This window comes from Lupinus angustifolius, chromosome LG13 (genome assembly GCF_001865875.1).
Source record: "Lupinus angustifolius cultivar Tanjil chromosome LG13, LupAngTanjil_v1.0, whole genome shotgun sequence".
Taxonomy (NCBI): domain Eukaryota; kingdom Viridiplantae; phylum Streptophyta; class Magnoliopsida; order Fabales; family Fabaceae; genus Lupinus; species Lupinus angustifolius.
Window position 1 is genome coordinate 7,284,092 of NC_032021.1, and position 14,846 is coordinate 7,298,937.

The 14,846-nt window shown below is 32.2% G+C and overlaps 1 protein-coding gene and 1 long non-coding RNA gene across 4 annotated transcripts; one reads left to right on the forward strand and one right to left on the reverse strand.

Annotated features, from left to right (window-relative positions):
* LOC109325690 (histone deacetylase 19-like) lies at nucleotides 1,034-8,011 on the reverse strand. Of its 3 annotated transcripts, XM_019558196.1 has the most exons (8): nucleotides 7,866-8,011; nucleotides 5,777-6,312; nucleotides 4,346-4,786; nucleotides 3,571-3,810; nucleotides 2,648-2,718; nucleotides 2,516-2,573; nucleotides 1,473-1,544; nucleotides 1,034-1,396 (listed from the first exon to the last, which is right to left on the reverse strand). In XM_019558196.1, the coding sequence occupies exons 2-8, from the start codon at nucleotides 6,302-6,304 to the stop codon at nucleotides 1,304-1,306; spliced, it is 1,503 nt and encodes a 500-aa protein (XP_019413741.1). In that variant the 5' UTR covers nucleotides 6,305-6,312; nucleotides 7,866-8,011; the 3' UTR covers nucleotides 1,034-1,303. The 3 variants fall into 3 exon arrangements, with proteins under 3 accessions (XP_019413741.1, XP_019413742.1, XP_019413744.1); XM_019558197.1 differs by lacking the exon at nucleotides 7,866-8,011 and having other exon boundaries at nucleotides 3,580-3,810; nucleotides 5,777-6,304; XM_019558199.1 differs by lacking the exons at nucleotides 1,473-1,544; nucleotides 7,866-8,011 and having other exon boundaries at nucleotides 5,777-6,304.
* LOC109325691 lies at nucleotides 2,727-3,353 on the forward strand. Its single transcript, XR_002105176.1, has 2 exons — nucleotides 2,727-3,081; nucleotides 3,141-3,353. It is a non-coding gene; the product is annotated as an uncharacterized LOC109325691 (long non-coding RNA).

Here is a 14,846-nt window from a genome sequence, read left to right on the forward strand (position 1 = left end):
CATTGAACCAAGCCCTATTGAAACCATACTTTTGATAGCACACAATTAATCCAAATCAAACTCGATAGGTTACTTTGAGGAGGCATATCTCTATTAAGAGAGAATAAACATTTTTTACTCGTTAAGTTTCTTGGAAACAATCTTTTTCGCTTTTCAATTGTAAGAGTAAAGTCATATACATCTACCATCGTGTACCCACTAAATGAGAGTCTCATACACCAGGCGATCTAAACTTCCTGTTTAGATTCACAACCCAGCAACCAGCTAACAGAAAAATTGCCCCTGCAGTCCCGTTGTTCAAGCACAGAAATTAACTGGCATCACAATTCCCTTTCCCATTGGAAAAACAGTCCCTCGGCCAATTGATACACCAACTCCATTGGTCATCTTCCCACAGGCCTTCGTCCACCACCCTTCTTAACTTGTTCCTTGCCACCATGAATAAACTAGGGAATTGCCTTTTCGGTTGCTGGCCATTAACCCAGTTATCTAGCCCAAACATTGTCTCTTCTCCATCACCTAACTTCATTCCTAAGGCCCGAAAAAACCAGTACTGACGTGATATTTCCAGTTTCCTAACTCTACCTAAATCTCTCCACCAAAGTGAACCGGAGCTGTAGACTCTATCGGCATCTGCAGGACCCAATGATGGATTGCAATGCTCATACTTAGAATTCACAAGACCACATCACATAATATCAACTAATTATGATTTATGCCAAGCAAGACCATAATGACAGTAAATCTCTCCCTACCAAGTATTTAATATGGATGCATTACCACAGATTCTGAGATAAGCTGATCATACTTAGTTACAGGAAAAAATGGGAAGCCCATGGAGAATACAAAATCCTTCTCTATGCTCTTACTTGATTGCAAACATAATAGCATTTAATCATCAGAGAAGCTTATTATAACAGTGTTTTCTCCCTGGTTAGCTTATTTGAAGTTCTCTGATTCTTAACATTCTCAGCATTCCATTTTACCTGTATCATCATACTATAAATGAAGTAACCAAGACTTCACAAGATAATTTAACAAAACATTCTATCATCTTATATAATAGGCAAAAAGATCCGAATCTCCACCATTAATGGCAACATAGCTCCTTCTTACAGTAATATTAACATAAGAAAACAAGGACAGATTGGAGTATCTCTTCATTTTCCATATGAAGCAAAATTCTGAAACACCACCAAACATCAGAAAAGTCAAAGAAAATGCCAAGCTGCTGTAAGCAGACACTATATTTTACAAGTAGATACACACTAGTTGTGAGGTCGAGTAACCAATGCTCATTGCTTCATCTTAACCGCTGATCAGAAACTTCCTTTGAAATGTCCTGCTCCTCCTTGATGGATGGCTCATCTACTGCCATTGGAACCACTACTGACACCTGAAAACAGAAAATTTTAACACCTCCGAAGTCATATTAAAAAAATGTAGTCTAAAAGAGGAAAAAAATATTCAACCTTGGAGCTTGCATTCTCCTTGAAAGGCATGTCCAAATCTCTACCACGGTCTGAATGTTTATGATAATTTCCCTGAAATTTAACACAAGTTCCCAGTTTGTCAGCCTCGAAGGATCAAATTCCTAGTCACTTAGCTTCTCGAAGGCACATAAAATTGAATCTTCTAATCATGTTGTCCACTGTTTCCATTGATTTACATTCCAAAGTGTATCCTACCCTCGTAAGCTAACTTATCAACCCACACTCGTTCAATACAGGAACCCTTGCTTACTTTTCACTACATCTAAGGGTCGACGTAGTGGCTCTTGCTCATTCGATGTTGTAGGCAAGTCATACAGCGCATCAGGAAGATTCAACAAACTATTATGTGGTTGTTGACTGCCTATTACAACCCTCCTCCATTATCTAGGCTTGAGATAAGCTAACAAAGCACAACATAAACAGAAAAAAGTGTATACAAACTTAAAACACAAACAAAGATATACAAACATATCCCTCTCTTCCTATCTCTGCTCCACACACCCCACAGATATAAATTGCTAATAGCCACAAGGAGAAAGGAACTGATTGCCTCCTAGAATCTCATGACATGTTAGATTTCATGTACAATAAACTTTGAAAAATCTCAATAGGATAACCTCCTAAAATGTTAAAGACAATGCAACTAATCCACTGTATGGTGCAAACATACTGAGTGTTTCATTCATGACATATTCTGACCTATTTGAACAATATGCAAATGTAATGTACATCATAAAGCTATATAGTTTCATAAAGGTGAGTCTAAGATGAGAATCAAATGGGGTTTAGCATAAATATTTTGCATGGCAGTAAACTGCGAAGTTCATTGACATAATGATGTTTAACAAAGGTATCAGAAAATGTATTAAAATGAACTATAATACTCATTATCATCATATACTGTCTAAAATACTTATTCTGCCGTTCAGTTTGTTGGATTTCAAGCCATGATAATTAGATGATTATTTGGAACAATGTTTCTTATATTGTTGCAAGGTAAAGATGATAGGTTGGGGACATACTGAATCATTCCGATCCACTTCAATGTATTCTCTTTTCACCCTACCAGGGACAGGATTGCTGCAAAAATAGAGAAGACACTTGTTAGGAGCCTCAAAATACAGACTTTCTATAAGACACTTCAATAAGGGTACCTATAATCATCTAGCTCTGTATCAGAATCAGGACCCCATCTTTCATCTTTGTCATCTTGATCTTCATCTCTCTAAATATGAAAAGGATGTAAGTAAGTTATCTCTTATCTATGGAGACAGTCAGAAAAATCTTGCAACTCATTTCATAATAGCAAATAAGAGAAAATAAGAATCAAATCAAATCAAAACAATGGAAAAAGATAGTGGATCATCTGAAGCAGTCCTTATCTGTCAAAGAACAGGAGTTTTTTTTTGCCATGCAATATACAGTGCCAAGTTCTAGACAGACCATTATAAATAATTTCAACATAAGACCCAATTTGCTTAGCAATACCTACCCTATAAGGCTCTTAATGCATTTGAATAGTTTGCCCAACTACATAACTGCTATATACTTATTGATCAATGCATATTTATAGTCTGCCCTATAATTGGTATATACTTATTGAAGATCTTAATGATTGGTTTTTCATGATAAGCTGTTACATCAAAGTCAAAAGTCTAGACATTAATCTATGATTTTCACCGTAGAGATAAAACTTCGCCATTTGAAACTGAACATTGACAACTTGGGTTATAACATGCTAAACAAAGTTCAAAGTTGAACTCACCGGGATGAAACAAATGGCTACTTTTCTAAACAATGAAGTGATTCTATCTTTTGTTCCTTCAAGATTACAATTGGAAAAAACACACACATACACATTTAATATATAAATATATATTCCACTTCTCTTGGCACTGAAAAAGGTGCATAGCAGTTATATATATGAATAAATATTATAGCGTAAAATCTGATATTAATGTTCTGGATGTATATATATAATCTTTGAGGTAACTACTTCATTAAGTTATTCAGAGAAAATTATCTAGTTACAATAAATGCAGAATTGAAAAGAGAGCAATATAATGTTAGTGGATACTAGAACAACCTGATGAAGCTCAGTGTCAGGTGGTCGCTCCTGGAATGGGACACTTGGTGCATGCTGAAGCTTAGATAGATTATCAAGAAGTTTCGATCGTATGTCATCCAATAAGTCTCGGAAGTTCTTGTTTTCCATGTTACTTGGAGCAACATGAAGAGTATAGTCAGGACCAAAATATTCATAATACTCATGTTGAGGCATTTTATCTTCTAGTTCCATCCCAAGAGCAACACCAGTCTATTTGACAACAAATAGAAATTTATTAATCTGACAGAGGAACAGTTTCATGCTCAGAAAATAGAATATCTCATTTCAATTTGACCATATTCGGCTTATATTTGCAAATCAACAGTGCTACTACAAGTCGGTTTGCATGTTGCATTTCATAGGACCAATAAAACCAGAGGATGTTCATTTCTCATTCTGCTATGTTGGATATTCTAAGATAGTCTCTCTCATAGTGTCATACAACTAATGTCTACCATTAGCTATGAGAACTGAAGGGTAATCTTTTGTGCTAAACTAAAAGTGCAGGCATAAGCTATTGTTCAATCATTTAAAGCATTTCAGTGCATGTATTAGTCTCCATTTTCATGTCCAAACAAGCAATACAAATGTCGGATTTACAAGTTATATGCTAATCTAGAGGATTTCCAGATTCTAGTATTATTGTTGAGCACTTCAATTTTCAGGCCAATACTCACCCTTTGAAGGGGGTTATGACATCTTAATCCAACCAAATACGAAAGGTACATGTAGAAGTACACAATACCTCATAACACCAGCAACGTGCCACATTTCGTATTGTATAACCACCACCACCGAGCATCAGAAGTGGAACATTAAAAGATCTCATATATTTGACACACTCTGCATGACCTTTTATAGACAGATTGAAACAGCCTAATCTGTCCCCAGATAAAGAATCAGCACCACATTGTAACACCACAGCACCAGGCCTGAAAACCTCCATAACCTTTCCCATTATTGGCTTAAACAAGGACATGTAGCTCTCATCATCAATGCCATCATCCAGGGGAACATTTAATGAATAATATTTCCCTTTACCATAACCAATATCACGAATATCGCCTGTTCCAGGAAAGTAATCACCAAATTTATGAAACGAGACAGTCATGACCCTATCGGTGGCATAGAAGGCCTCCTCTACACCATCGCCATGGTGGATATCGATGTCTACATATAGAACACGCTACACAATGATAAGATGAATGAATATTACATGAAAGAGCACTTAAAACAAAATATTTAGTATGACAACAATTGCTATTCAAACTTCCCAGGCAATCTTTCAAAATGCTACATTTCAAAGAAGTTCTAACTAGCCAGATACATTTGGTCTATCAATCAATGTATACCTTATTAAATCCAAGAAAAAGTGCACATTGAAAATCCCTTTTGAACTGAAGAAAAAATGTTATCCTCAAGAAAGGTCAAAAAGAAGATTTTGATTGTTGATGTCAGAGAAATTGAGTACATAAGCTGTTAAACAAATACTAATCAGTTCACTGAAATAAGCAAAATTCCAAAAATACAGACTTCACAATATGCTAATTATTTTGAGAAGACATCTTTGGATTTCTGATGAACTCTGAATGAGCAAAAGCTCTTTAATGCAGATTTCTTTAAAAGTAAAAAAAAGCTATTTAACGCAGTTTGCGAGATAGAAAATAGTGTGAAGAACACCACTGAGCAAAATACAGATTTCTTTCAAAGTTAAAATCAGCTATCTAACACAGTTCACAAGATAGAAAAATGGTGCTTTAAGTTTAATAGCTATTAAGCATACTGCAAAGGTGCAAAGGTACAAGTAAGCCAAAACTATTGAGCCATTTGGAGAAGCCACTAAAATAGTTATGTTTCATATCTATCATCGTAGTTATACCTTATTGTAATGAGATGACTCCAGATACATGAAAAAATTAGGTTGAGTGCATATTTATGTAGAAGGGAACAGAAAAGTCATTCCAAAAACAAGGAAAATCACAAAAGGGGACCCATTGAAGATTTGAAGTCTGGCAACAGGATTATCCATTAGTGACAACTATTAAAAATTACACAGAAAGAGTGTTAAGCATGTGCAATTGTGCATGCTGTGGAATTGTAACACTATTGGTCATGCAAAAATTCAATTCTATTCAAATCAAAATCACACAACCATATGGAAGTAAATTTGGCAAACCTCATGCACTTTAAGAAGTTCCAAAATAGCCAGCACAATGTCATTCACATAGCAGAATCCAGATGCCTCGCACTTCTTTGCATGATGTAACCCACCAGCCCAATTTATTGCAATATCACATACTCCGTGGTTCAATTTGACAGCACCACCAACTGAACCTCCGGCATATGTCTGACAGAAGGAGTAAAGACCATCAAATACAGGGCAGTCTTCACCAACATTAAACCGCTTCAGCTGCCTCAGCTGATCTTGCTGCGCTTCAGGGGTGATGCCCCTCAGGAAATCCACGTAATCATCAGCATGGAACTTGCAGAGGTCCCTATCTTTAGCAGGAGCAGGCTTCAGGACCTGCATGTGTTGAAGCAACCCATAGTGGGCTAGAAGAGCATGTGTCATTCGAATCCTATGGGGTTTCATTGGATGACCCTGCCCGTAATAATAGTTTCCAACCTCTGGGTCATAGAAATATGAAACCTTTCTCTTCACACCATCTGACCCTGATGGAAGGGAGTTCCCTCCACTTTCCATCACTCAATCTGTACAAAATCCACAGATAATGTTAACCATTAACATCATAGTAATAGTAATGCAGACAAACAGAGATAACATTGTTAAAAACTAATAGTGTTGAAGCGCAGAAAAGACATTCAATAACGATTCAGCATAATTCACGAGTATTTAACAAATTAAGATCATGGTAAAAAGCAAAGGACACACACTGAACCCTAATACCATAGATTACTTGACTAACAGCAACATAATTGATATGGTTTAAAATTGCAATTGCGGCAACATTGTGTTTATGATAGTTGATTACAATTGTAAAACAATGTGGCCACAATTGTGATCACAATAATGTTCCAAAGTAGGCAGCCAACAGCACGCGATAGCAGTGCAGATGGCCATAGCGCCCGTAGCAGGTCAAATCGCGGGTCACGGCCCACTACACATTTTGCTGCAAGTGGAACCCTAATTTTAGAGGGGAAAAGTCTTCTTTGCCCCTCGTTCTTAATAGATGGTAGGTTTTTTCCTCGGGTTTTAGGTAGTTTAACCTTCCCCTTTCTTCCCTTCCACTTAACATGTTAAATTTTCTAGGCTATGCAATTTTTACTCGACTCTACCTTTCTTATTTCTTCGTCCTAACTCCAGTATACATGCTCTGTTGCTTACATATTCTGCATCAACATAGAACAAAATTGCAAGGCTTCCTAATTCACAAACATACCCCGTTTTTACTCAACAGAATTTCTCATTGGCCTCTAATTGTTTGCCTCGTCATCTCTTTATTGATTCTCTTAACAAACTGTCTGACCCCAATTTTGACATCATCTTAGTATGTTTCAATTTTGTGAGATATAAATCTAGAATCTGTAATACTCTTATCTTGATTATTAATTAAGAACGTGACTTTAAAATGGTATATTTTAATATTTCAGTGTATTTATGTTTGTAGCCTGTAAATTACTTATATAAATTGTTTAAGCCATAGCGGCTGTCCCGCTATAGTGTTTTTCGGGCCGTTACACTATCAACAATTGACTAACTAGGTTGCAAAGATCACATAAGTACAACATTAAAACTGCAATTATAGTTGCAGATTGTAACTTAGAACCTTATCTGAAGTAATGACAATCCAAACTTAATAGCATTAATAAATTATTAAAATGAAGCAAAGTAATCATTCTAGCTAACATGCTAAGTTGAAAGTTAAAATGGAGCAAATACCAAATATGTACATCATTCATTATTTTTTATCTCAGGCTAAATACCTATATTCTCGCATAAAAATTGGATGGTCTAGAAACAAAGAATAGTTGAATTTCTGAAGCATATTTTTCGCATTAAGTAAATCAAACATGAACTATTATTCACTGAATAAAACAAAAAGAAAGTAAAATTTATAGTAACCTAGGTGTTTGTGGAAAAGCTCAGAAGAGAAAGAAAAAAAGATCTGATGAAGAAACATATATAACAGTAACATCGGATTTTTAAAATGAATAGGTTAGCGCTTAAAAATAACAATGCTATATAAGATAACTAAGAGATCGATGAAAATTACAAGGTAAAGAGAGAAACAAAGAATTCTCACGTTCTTCAGTGTTGCAGCGAAACCGAATGAATAGAATGAGAGACTCCACCTTCGAAATTTCTAGTCACTATAATCAAATACAAGAGAAAATGTGAAATGTCCTACTTCAAAACAATTACCTAATTTATTTTCTTTCTAAATTTTTTGTTATATCTTTGATGAATTAGTTTAAATTTTGGATTTAATATGTACATGTTTAAATTTTTTACACCATCAATAATCATTCATTATGTCACTGAGTGACCGTATAAAAAATGTTAATATATAAATTTTATAATCTGTACTTTATATTTTATTCATCTTATTTTTGGTGTTTACTTAGATTTTTTTATGTTTTTTTAGAGCAGATATCTTCTCTCCTAAATATATGACATTACAAGATGCTTAATAATTAAAATTTTAATTTAAATATTTTTTTTAATTATTCATAGCTTACTCTTTTATGATCCTCAAGTGATGTTGTCATCTTCATACCAAAATACTTTTGAGTATAAGATAAATAAATGGGTAAAATGTAAAAGTATTCCATCATAGTTACATTTTACCCTTTAGAATGTAAAGTTTAAAATGAATGTTAATATTGTCACAATATTGTTCATATAATTTATAAAGACATGTGTAAATTCAAAAATTACTATATAAAAGACAATAACATAATTAGGGTCAAGAACTACGAAAATACATTATATTCATCAGAATATGTTCTCATCATAAGAAATAAACAATTGGATATACTATAAGAGTGATTGAACTTTTCTTTCATTCTGATTGTATTATATATCAAAAGAAAACAACCACAACAACTTATTATACTTATCAAAAGAAATATAATTCCTACATTATAAGTATTTTACATACATGTGATAATATATTACTTACAGAGCATGCATATTTTAGTCATATGAAATGAACATTACTTAATCTACCGTATGACAGATTAATTGTTAACTTTGCATTTTAGTTTGTTTCATAACATTGCTGAAGACTTAAGTGTTAAACACTGAAGCTTACAACTTTGTTTATATAAATTACCAAATTAATCCAGTATGGTTCCTAGAATTGAAACTAAAAAACAAACTTGATCAATCTAATTTTAAAATCAACCAAATCACATTTGATTTTTTACAGTTTTAAATTATTGTAGACCGAATTTTAATTTTATTTTTAGACTTGTGTAGATTTAAACACTCATATATTTGATCTTTCAATCTTAAAAATGTTCACCACATTTAAGAAAGATCAAAATTCAATAAAACCATAAGAGAAAAAATGTATATACTGACATTGTAAGAGATTTTTATATTGTTAGTGTGTTATCTATTATTTATTTTTAATCACCATTGACTTTATATATGATAGATGATATAGTGACTGTATATAAATTTTAAATAAAAGTAATACAAATAAATGATAGATGATAGAGTGATTGTATATAAATTTTTACATTATAAATACATAGATATTACATTCAAACAGTAAAGGGAAAATTTAATTCTTGAAAATTCTCTGAGAAATATAGTATTTCTTTAAAAAATTAAATCTCATTTTAGTATGTAAATTTTTTATATGGTAATATTTATGCATTGTGATTATAAATACTTACACATGATTAGTATTATATACATTTAAAGGTCAATAATAATTACATATCATATGAATAATATAACAATAGTATAAAAATCTCTTATGCTATTAGTAAATGGATTTAATATGTATACACTCACAGTGTAAGTGTTTTTTACACTGTCAGTAAATCATCCACCATTAATTTGTAACAATCATTTACTCTCAAACAAACAAATCAATGATGGATGATATGCTGACAGTGTAGTAAAAACTTTACACTGTCAGTGTATAGATTTTAAACTCTTAGTAAATACATCATTTTCTCAATCTTTTAGTATTAGAAGAGATTGTCTCACATTACATTATATGACATTCATTAGTTTTAATATCCATTTTTGTGAAGAAGATCTTGCTCCTGAACTTGACACGATTTTGATGAATATATCAAGATCACAAAAAGAAGAAAAAGAAAGAAGACTATGAAAACATAGAAGAGACAAACTTCAAGATTATTAGAGTTTAAGTTTTCAACAGGTACTACTATCCTTATGCTCAATTAATAATTACTAACAATGTCAAAAAAACTCAAAGGAATCAAAACTATTTTCAAAATAATTGAATAAGTCTTGAAACAATGCCAATAATGCTAAGTAACAAGTTACTTGACTTGAGTAACATGTTATTAGATATGGGTAACAAGTTATTTGAACTGTGTGGCAGTTGGTAATAGGTTATTGGAACTACGTAGCATATTACTTGACTAACAACACAGTTACAAAACATAACTGACACTAAATAATCAATTATTACTTTGTATTAATCGGATCATTACCTTGGACGGAAAGTTTTGGCAATCGATTACACCATTGTAACAACCGATTGTTCATAGTTGTTAGAAATCAAATTTTCAAATTTAAATGAACACCTTTCATCCAAAGTGAATGAGTTTCATTCCTATCATGTCTCTTCTTCATGGAATGTTACTTTGGCTGATTGGAAGCATATTTAAAGGCATTGAGACATTCAATTCAAAACACACAAGTGATACACGCAATTTTCATATCTTAGTAAAACAATTTTTGCACTCTTTTACAAATTTGTTTCCAAACTTTCAGATTTTCTGAAATTGCTTTAAGTGCTAAGTTCTAGAGTTTCAAACATATAAGAACATTGTTTACTAAGTATATATTTGTGAGCAAAATGATTACAAGTTATAGCAATTGTCAACCTTGTAAATGCAATCTTGCTATTGATATATTCTTCGTCTTGTTGTTAACTTTTCACCACAAGGGTGTGGTGAGAAAGGGAAAAGAGTTCACTTGAAAATGTTGTTTTCAATGGTAGATAGTTGTAAGTGTGTAAGATAAGGGTCTCAGAAAGAGAATTTGTAATTGCAACTCAAATATTTAATAGAAAAATATATCGTGTTGCAAGAGTACCGAATGTTTACTTTTATTAGTGTACTCTTCTTCTTCTACTCTCTTTGTGTGTTTACTTTTGGTCTTTAGCTTGATTGATTTCTACATCAACGTTCTGCTGCACAAACACTTTGATATAACAAGCAAAAAAATCGGTCATTTCTCCTAACAACTAATTCACCCCCTTAGTTGCTATCTAATACTTACAATTTCATCCCTCTTAGTTGCTATCTAATACTTACGTATGTGTTTGTTATATATTTGCAACATCATTTGGACTTTAAGCTCATTAATAATTACATTAATTTTCAATTTGTTACATGCCGTATTTTAAATGTTTAGAATATGTATCTTTTGTCCTAAAAAAGACTATGTTCATATCCTAATCAATTAAATTTTACCAAGTAATATAAAAATATTATCTTTTATTTTTAAGAATTGTTTTTATTTAAGTGACATTTTTTAATTGATAGATACGAGGACACGCTTAAGAATAACTGATATTAGTTGATATTTTCAGCCCATTAATTGAGTGCTTGAGGTAAAAGAGCCTACTCATTTCACATAATCTAGTTCAAAAAAATTAGTTTTATGTTTATAATATATTCAAAAGTTAACCAACGGACTATATGATTCTGTGTTTGGACAACAAAATAACTAAGACAAGTCTAAATAACAATATAAAAATACATTCAAAATCAATCTTAGTCAATTTCTATTGTTAACCATTCATAATTCGGATACATATGGGCTATGTTGCACAGATACGAATACGTGTATCGGATACATATGGGCTATGTTGCACAGATATGGATACGTGTATCGGATACGATACGTATCCGATACGTCGACACGTATTTTTTCTAGAATGTAGGATACGATACGTTCAGGGATACACGTATAAATTAATAAAAAATACATAAAATATGATAAAATTATAAGTGTAAACCAAAATATTCAAAGTAAAAATTATAATGGAAAATGAAAATCATTGCCTCCAAAATTCAAAGTATCAAAACTAGAAAATATAGTAGAATAATTCATAAAATTGCTTATTGTCTAACCTTAAATTTGTTGTGTGATGAGAGAATGACACCATGTGTCATGGTCTTTTCTTTTAGAAAATACGGTACATTTTTTCACACAAAAAATTCATCCCTTTATTTTTTCACAAAAAGCAAGTCAAGCCCCTGACTTGTTTAACCTATTCACAAAAAGGAACATACTAAGCGAAAAGAAACTAAGAAGTAGGAAATGTAAGCATTTTTTTGTTTGTTCTTCATAACATACCTATGACGGTAGAGACAGTAACACTAAGCACCGACCAGCGACGTTATGGATCGGAAAGTACCAGCTATTTGAGGGTCAATGTGGTGTGATGGTAAGTTGATAGGATGTGACCTTTAAATAAGTGAGTGTTTATTGAAAACAAATCTATCTTATCATAAAACGAATCTATATATCCTATATTTTATTCAAAACGAATCTATATATCCTATATTTTATTGAAAACGAATCTGATACGTGTCTTGATATTTATTTTTATTTTTATTTTTTTTTAATTTTTGGATACTCTATGGACACGTATCCTTCGCGAATCTGAGCATATCCGTGTCGGATACGTGTCGGACACCGACACGCGAGGGTATTTGGCGAATCCGTGCATCATAGCATATGGGAAACTACTTGCAAAGAATGAATGTCATACTTAAGAAAGTAAGGTGGCACAAAAGTATTATCTGCATAATTTCAAAGTATAAGGCAGATTTATTTAAGTCTTTATTAAGGGATATCATCCCACTTTGAACAATTGACTTATACTTTTTAGGATTGTTGTCTTTATTAAAAAATGTTGCTTTTGTATATAAAAAATGTATATGTGACCTTATACAATTTTTTAGATCTAAGATGATAGAGGCTACAAAAATAATTTATTAAAAATAAAAGAATAAAATATCTCATTATATAAGAAGATAACTTATCTCATTCAACAGTAAAAATATAATATGTGTACTATTTTTTTTAATTTTAGAAATATTTTTATGAAAAATAATTAAATAAGATATATGTCATAATTTTACTGACTAGAGGAGATAATTTATCTCCTTATAACAGAAGATATTTTATTCTCTAAAAATAAAACATCCTCGCAACTAAGCAATAGTAAGTAATGACATTAGGAATACTTAAATGCGAATGCTCATGACTCAAACATATCTACTATCTACTATCTTTTATAAGAATGTAAAGGCTGATGATATTACCAGAATAGTTATCTCCTATAATTGACACTTGGATTTTGAAGGGACATATTTGTAATAACATATTTATTTGTTTGAAAAAATTTAAAAACAAAATTGTGTGCAGAGAGTCAATTATTACTGATCAATGATATTAGTAAAGTGAGTTTTGAAAGGTCACCTCACATGTTTCAAAATTCAAACTCACTCTCTTTCTCTCTCTATTTTCAATATATTTCTCTTTCCATTGGTTCATTCATTTTTTCACAGTTATTATTTTAGTATTTCACTCTTTCTCTATTTTCATCCCATTCTCTTTCTACGTTTCCACTCACTCTCTTTCTCCATTTTCAGTCTCTCTCACCATTTTCCAATCTGTAACTCACTAGGCACAACTTCTTCATCCCCCTTCTTTCTTCATCCCCTTCTTTATACTAGGCACAACTTCTTCATCCGACCTTATAACTTCTTCATCCAGTGAGATCTTCATTCATATGTATGATTTTTGTTTGAAGAAATTTTGCTTTGCCAACATGTTTCTGTTGTTGTATTGGATTTTGGTTTCATTTTGTATACACCTTATTCCTTACCTTAGTATTTCTCTCAATTTTTTCAAATAATATTTCTTCTTTTTATCAAAAACCTCTGTCAAATTAATCGAGTTTAATGAATGCTTAACTCAGTTATTGCTTTGGTGGGGAATTTTTGTGGCATCTACACCTGTATTGAACGGTGCTGAATGGCTGGTAATCATTGGACTAATCTTCCTCACATTGTTGCTTCTTTTTGTCAATGGCATTCCACTGCTTGAGGTTTGTTTCTTACCTCTGATTTTGTTAAAACTGTGCTGACAATGTTGTGGCTTTACTGACTGATGAATTGCGTCATGGAAGCAGGAATCAGTAGAAAAGAAGTTTGGAAATGTGGATGGATATAGGATATACAAACAAAGAACCAAGTCAGTTTAACCATCTTGTGTAATCGCATACATTTCAGTGCATCTTTAAGGTGAAACAACTAAGCCATATCATTTTTTATATTCTATTGGTATATAGTTTCGACGCGATAAACTAGCTTATCATCTTTACAATTTCAGCCCTAGGTTATAAGCTTTCAGTTTGCTAGATTTTTGTACTATGTGGAGCTAGAATGTTTGTTTAACTGAAAACCTTTTATTTTGTAGCAGTGAACTTCTCTTGTGCTAGGAAAGGAAATATCTTTTGTCAAAAGCAAGATGTCAGAGTCATAATAGTGTCTTGAAGACTTTTTTCATCATGGTTTACTATGAAGGTTTAACTACTCAAGGTCTTGGTGCATTTTTTACTCACATGTTGTAAGAAACTCCTTATTCAATTTAAAACTTTGAAGCTATATCATTGGCAACATTTCACATTTCAACTTTTAGGCACTAGGATTTAAAACTTCTTTTTTGGATGGAAAAAAATGATCTGAATACACATTATGTTAGTTAACCTTATAGTAGTTAGTACATTGATTTAATTCGTGACTTAATTTTTTGGTCTTTTAGTTTTTTTTATGTCGATAATAGGAAATGACAATATAGCTATTAGGTAAAGTCATAGCTTTTTATTCTTTCTGAACTTTGTAGCTACTCTTTCATTTTAGGATTTCTTGGGTTTTGAAATTTCATGCATTCATAAAAGTCATTCCTACTTCAGCGACTTTGATTTAGAAGAGAAGGATAGGGATAACCAAACAATATTAACAACATGATATGGAATATTAGCATATTCTTA

Excerpts from the sequence above, each read along its gene's own strand:
- LOC109325690 (XM_019558196.1), bottom strand. The coding sequence starts at position 6,304 with ATGGAAAGTGGAGGGAACTCCCTTCCATCAGGGTCAGATGGTGTGAAG. Across the intron at positions 4,787-5,776 it reads AACTTCTTAAAGTGCATGAG|CGTGTTCTATATGTAGACAT; the intron begins GTTTGCCAAATT and ends ATCATTGTGTAG. Across the intron at positions 2,574-2,647 it reads ACAGAGCTAGATGATTATAG|CAATCCTGTCCCTGGTAGGG; the intron begins GTACCCTTATTG and ends CTATTTTTGCAG.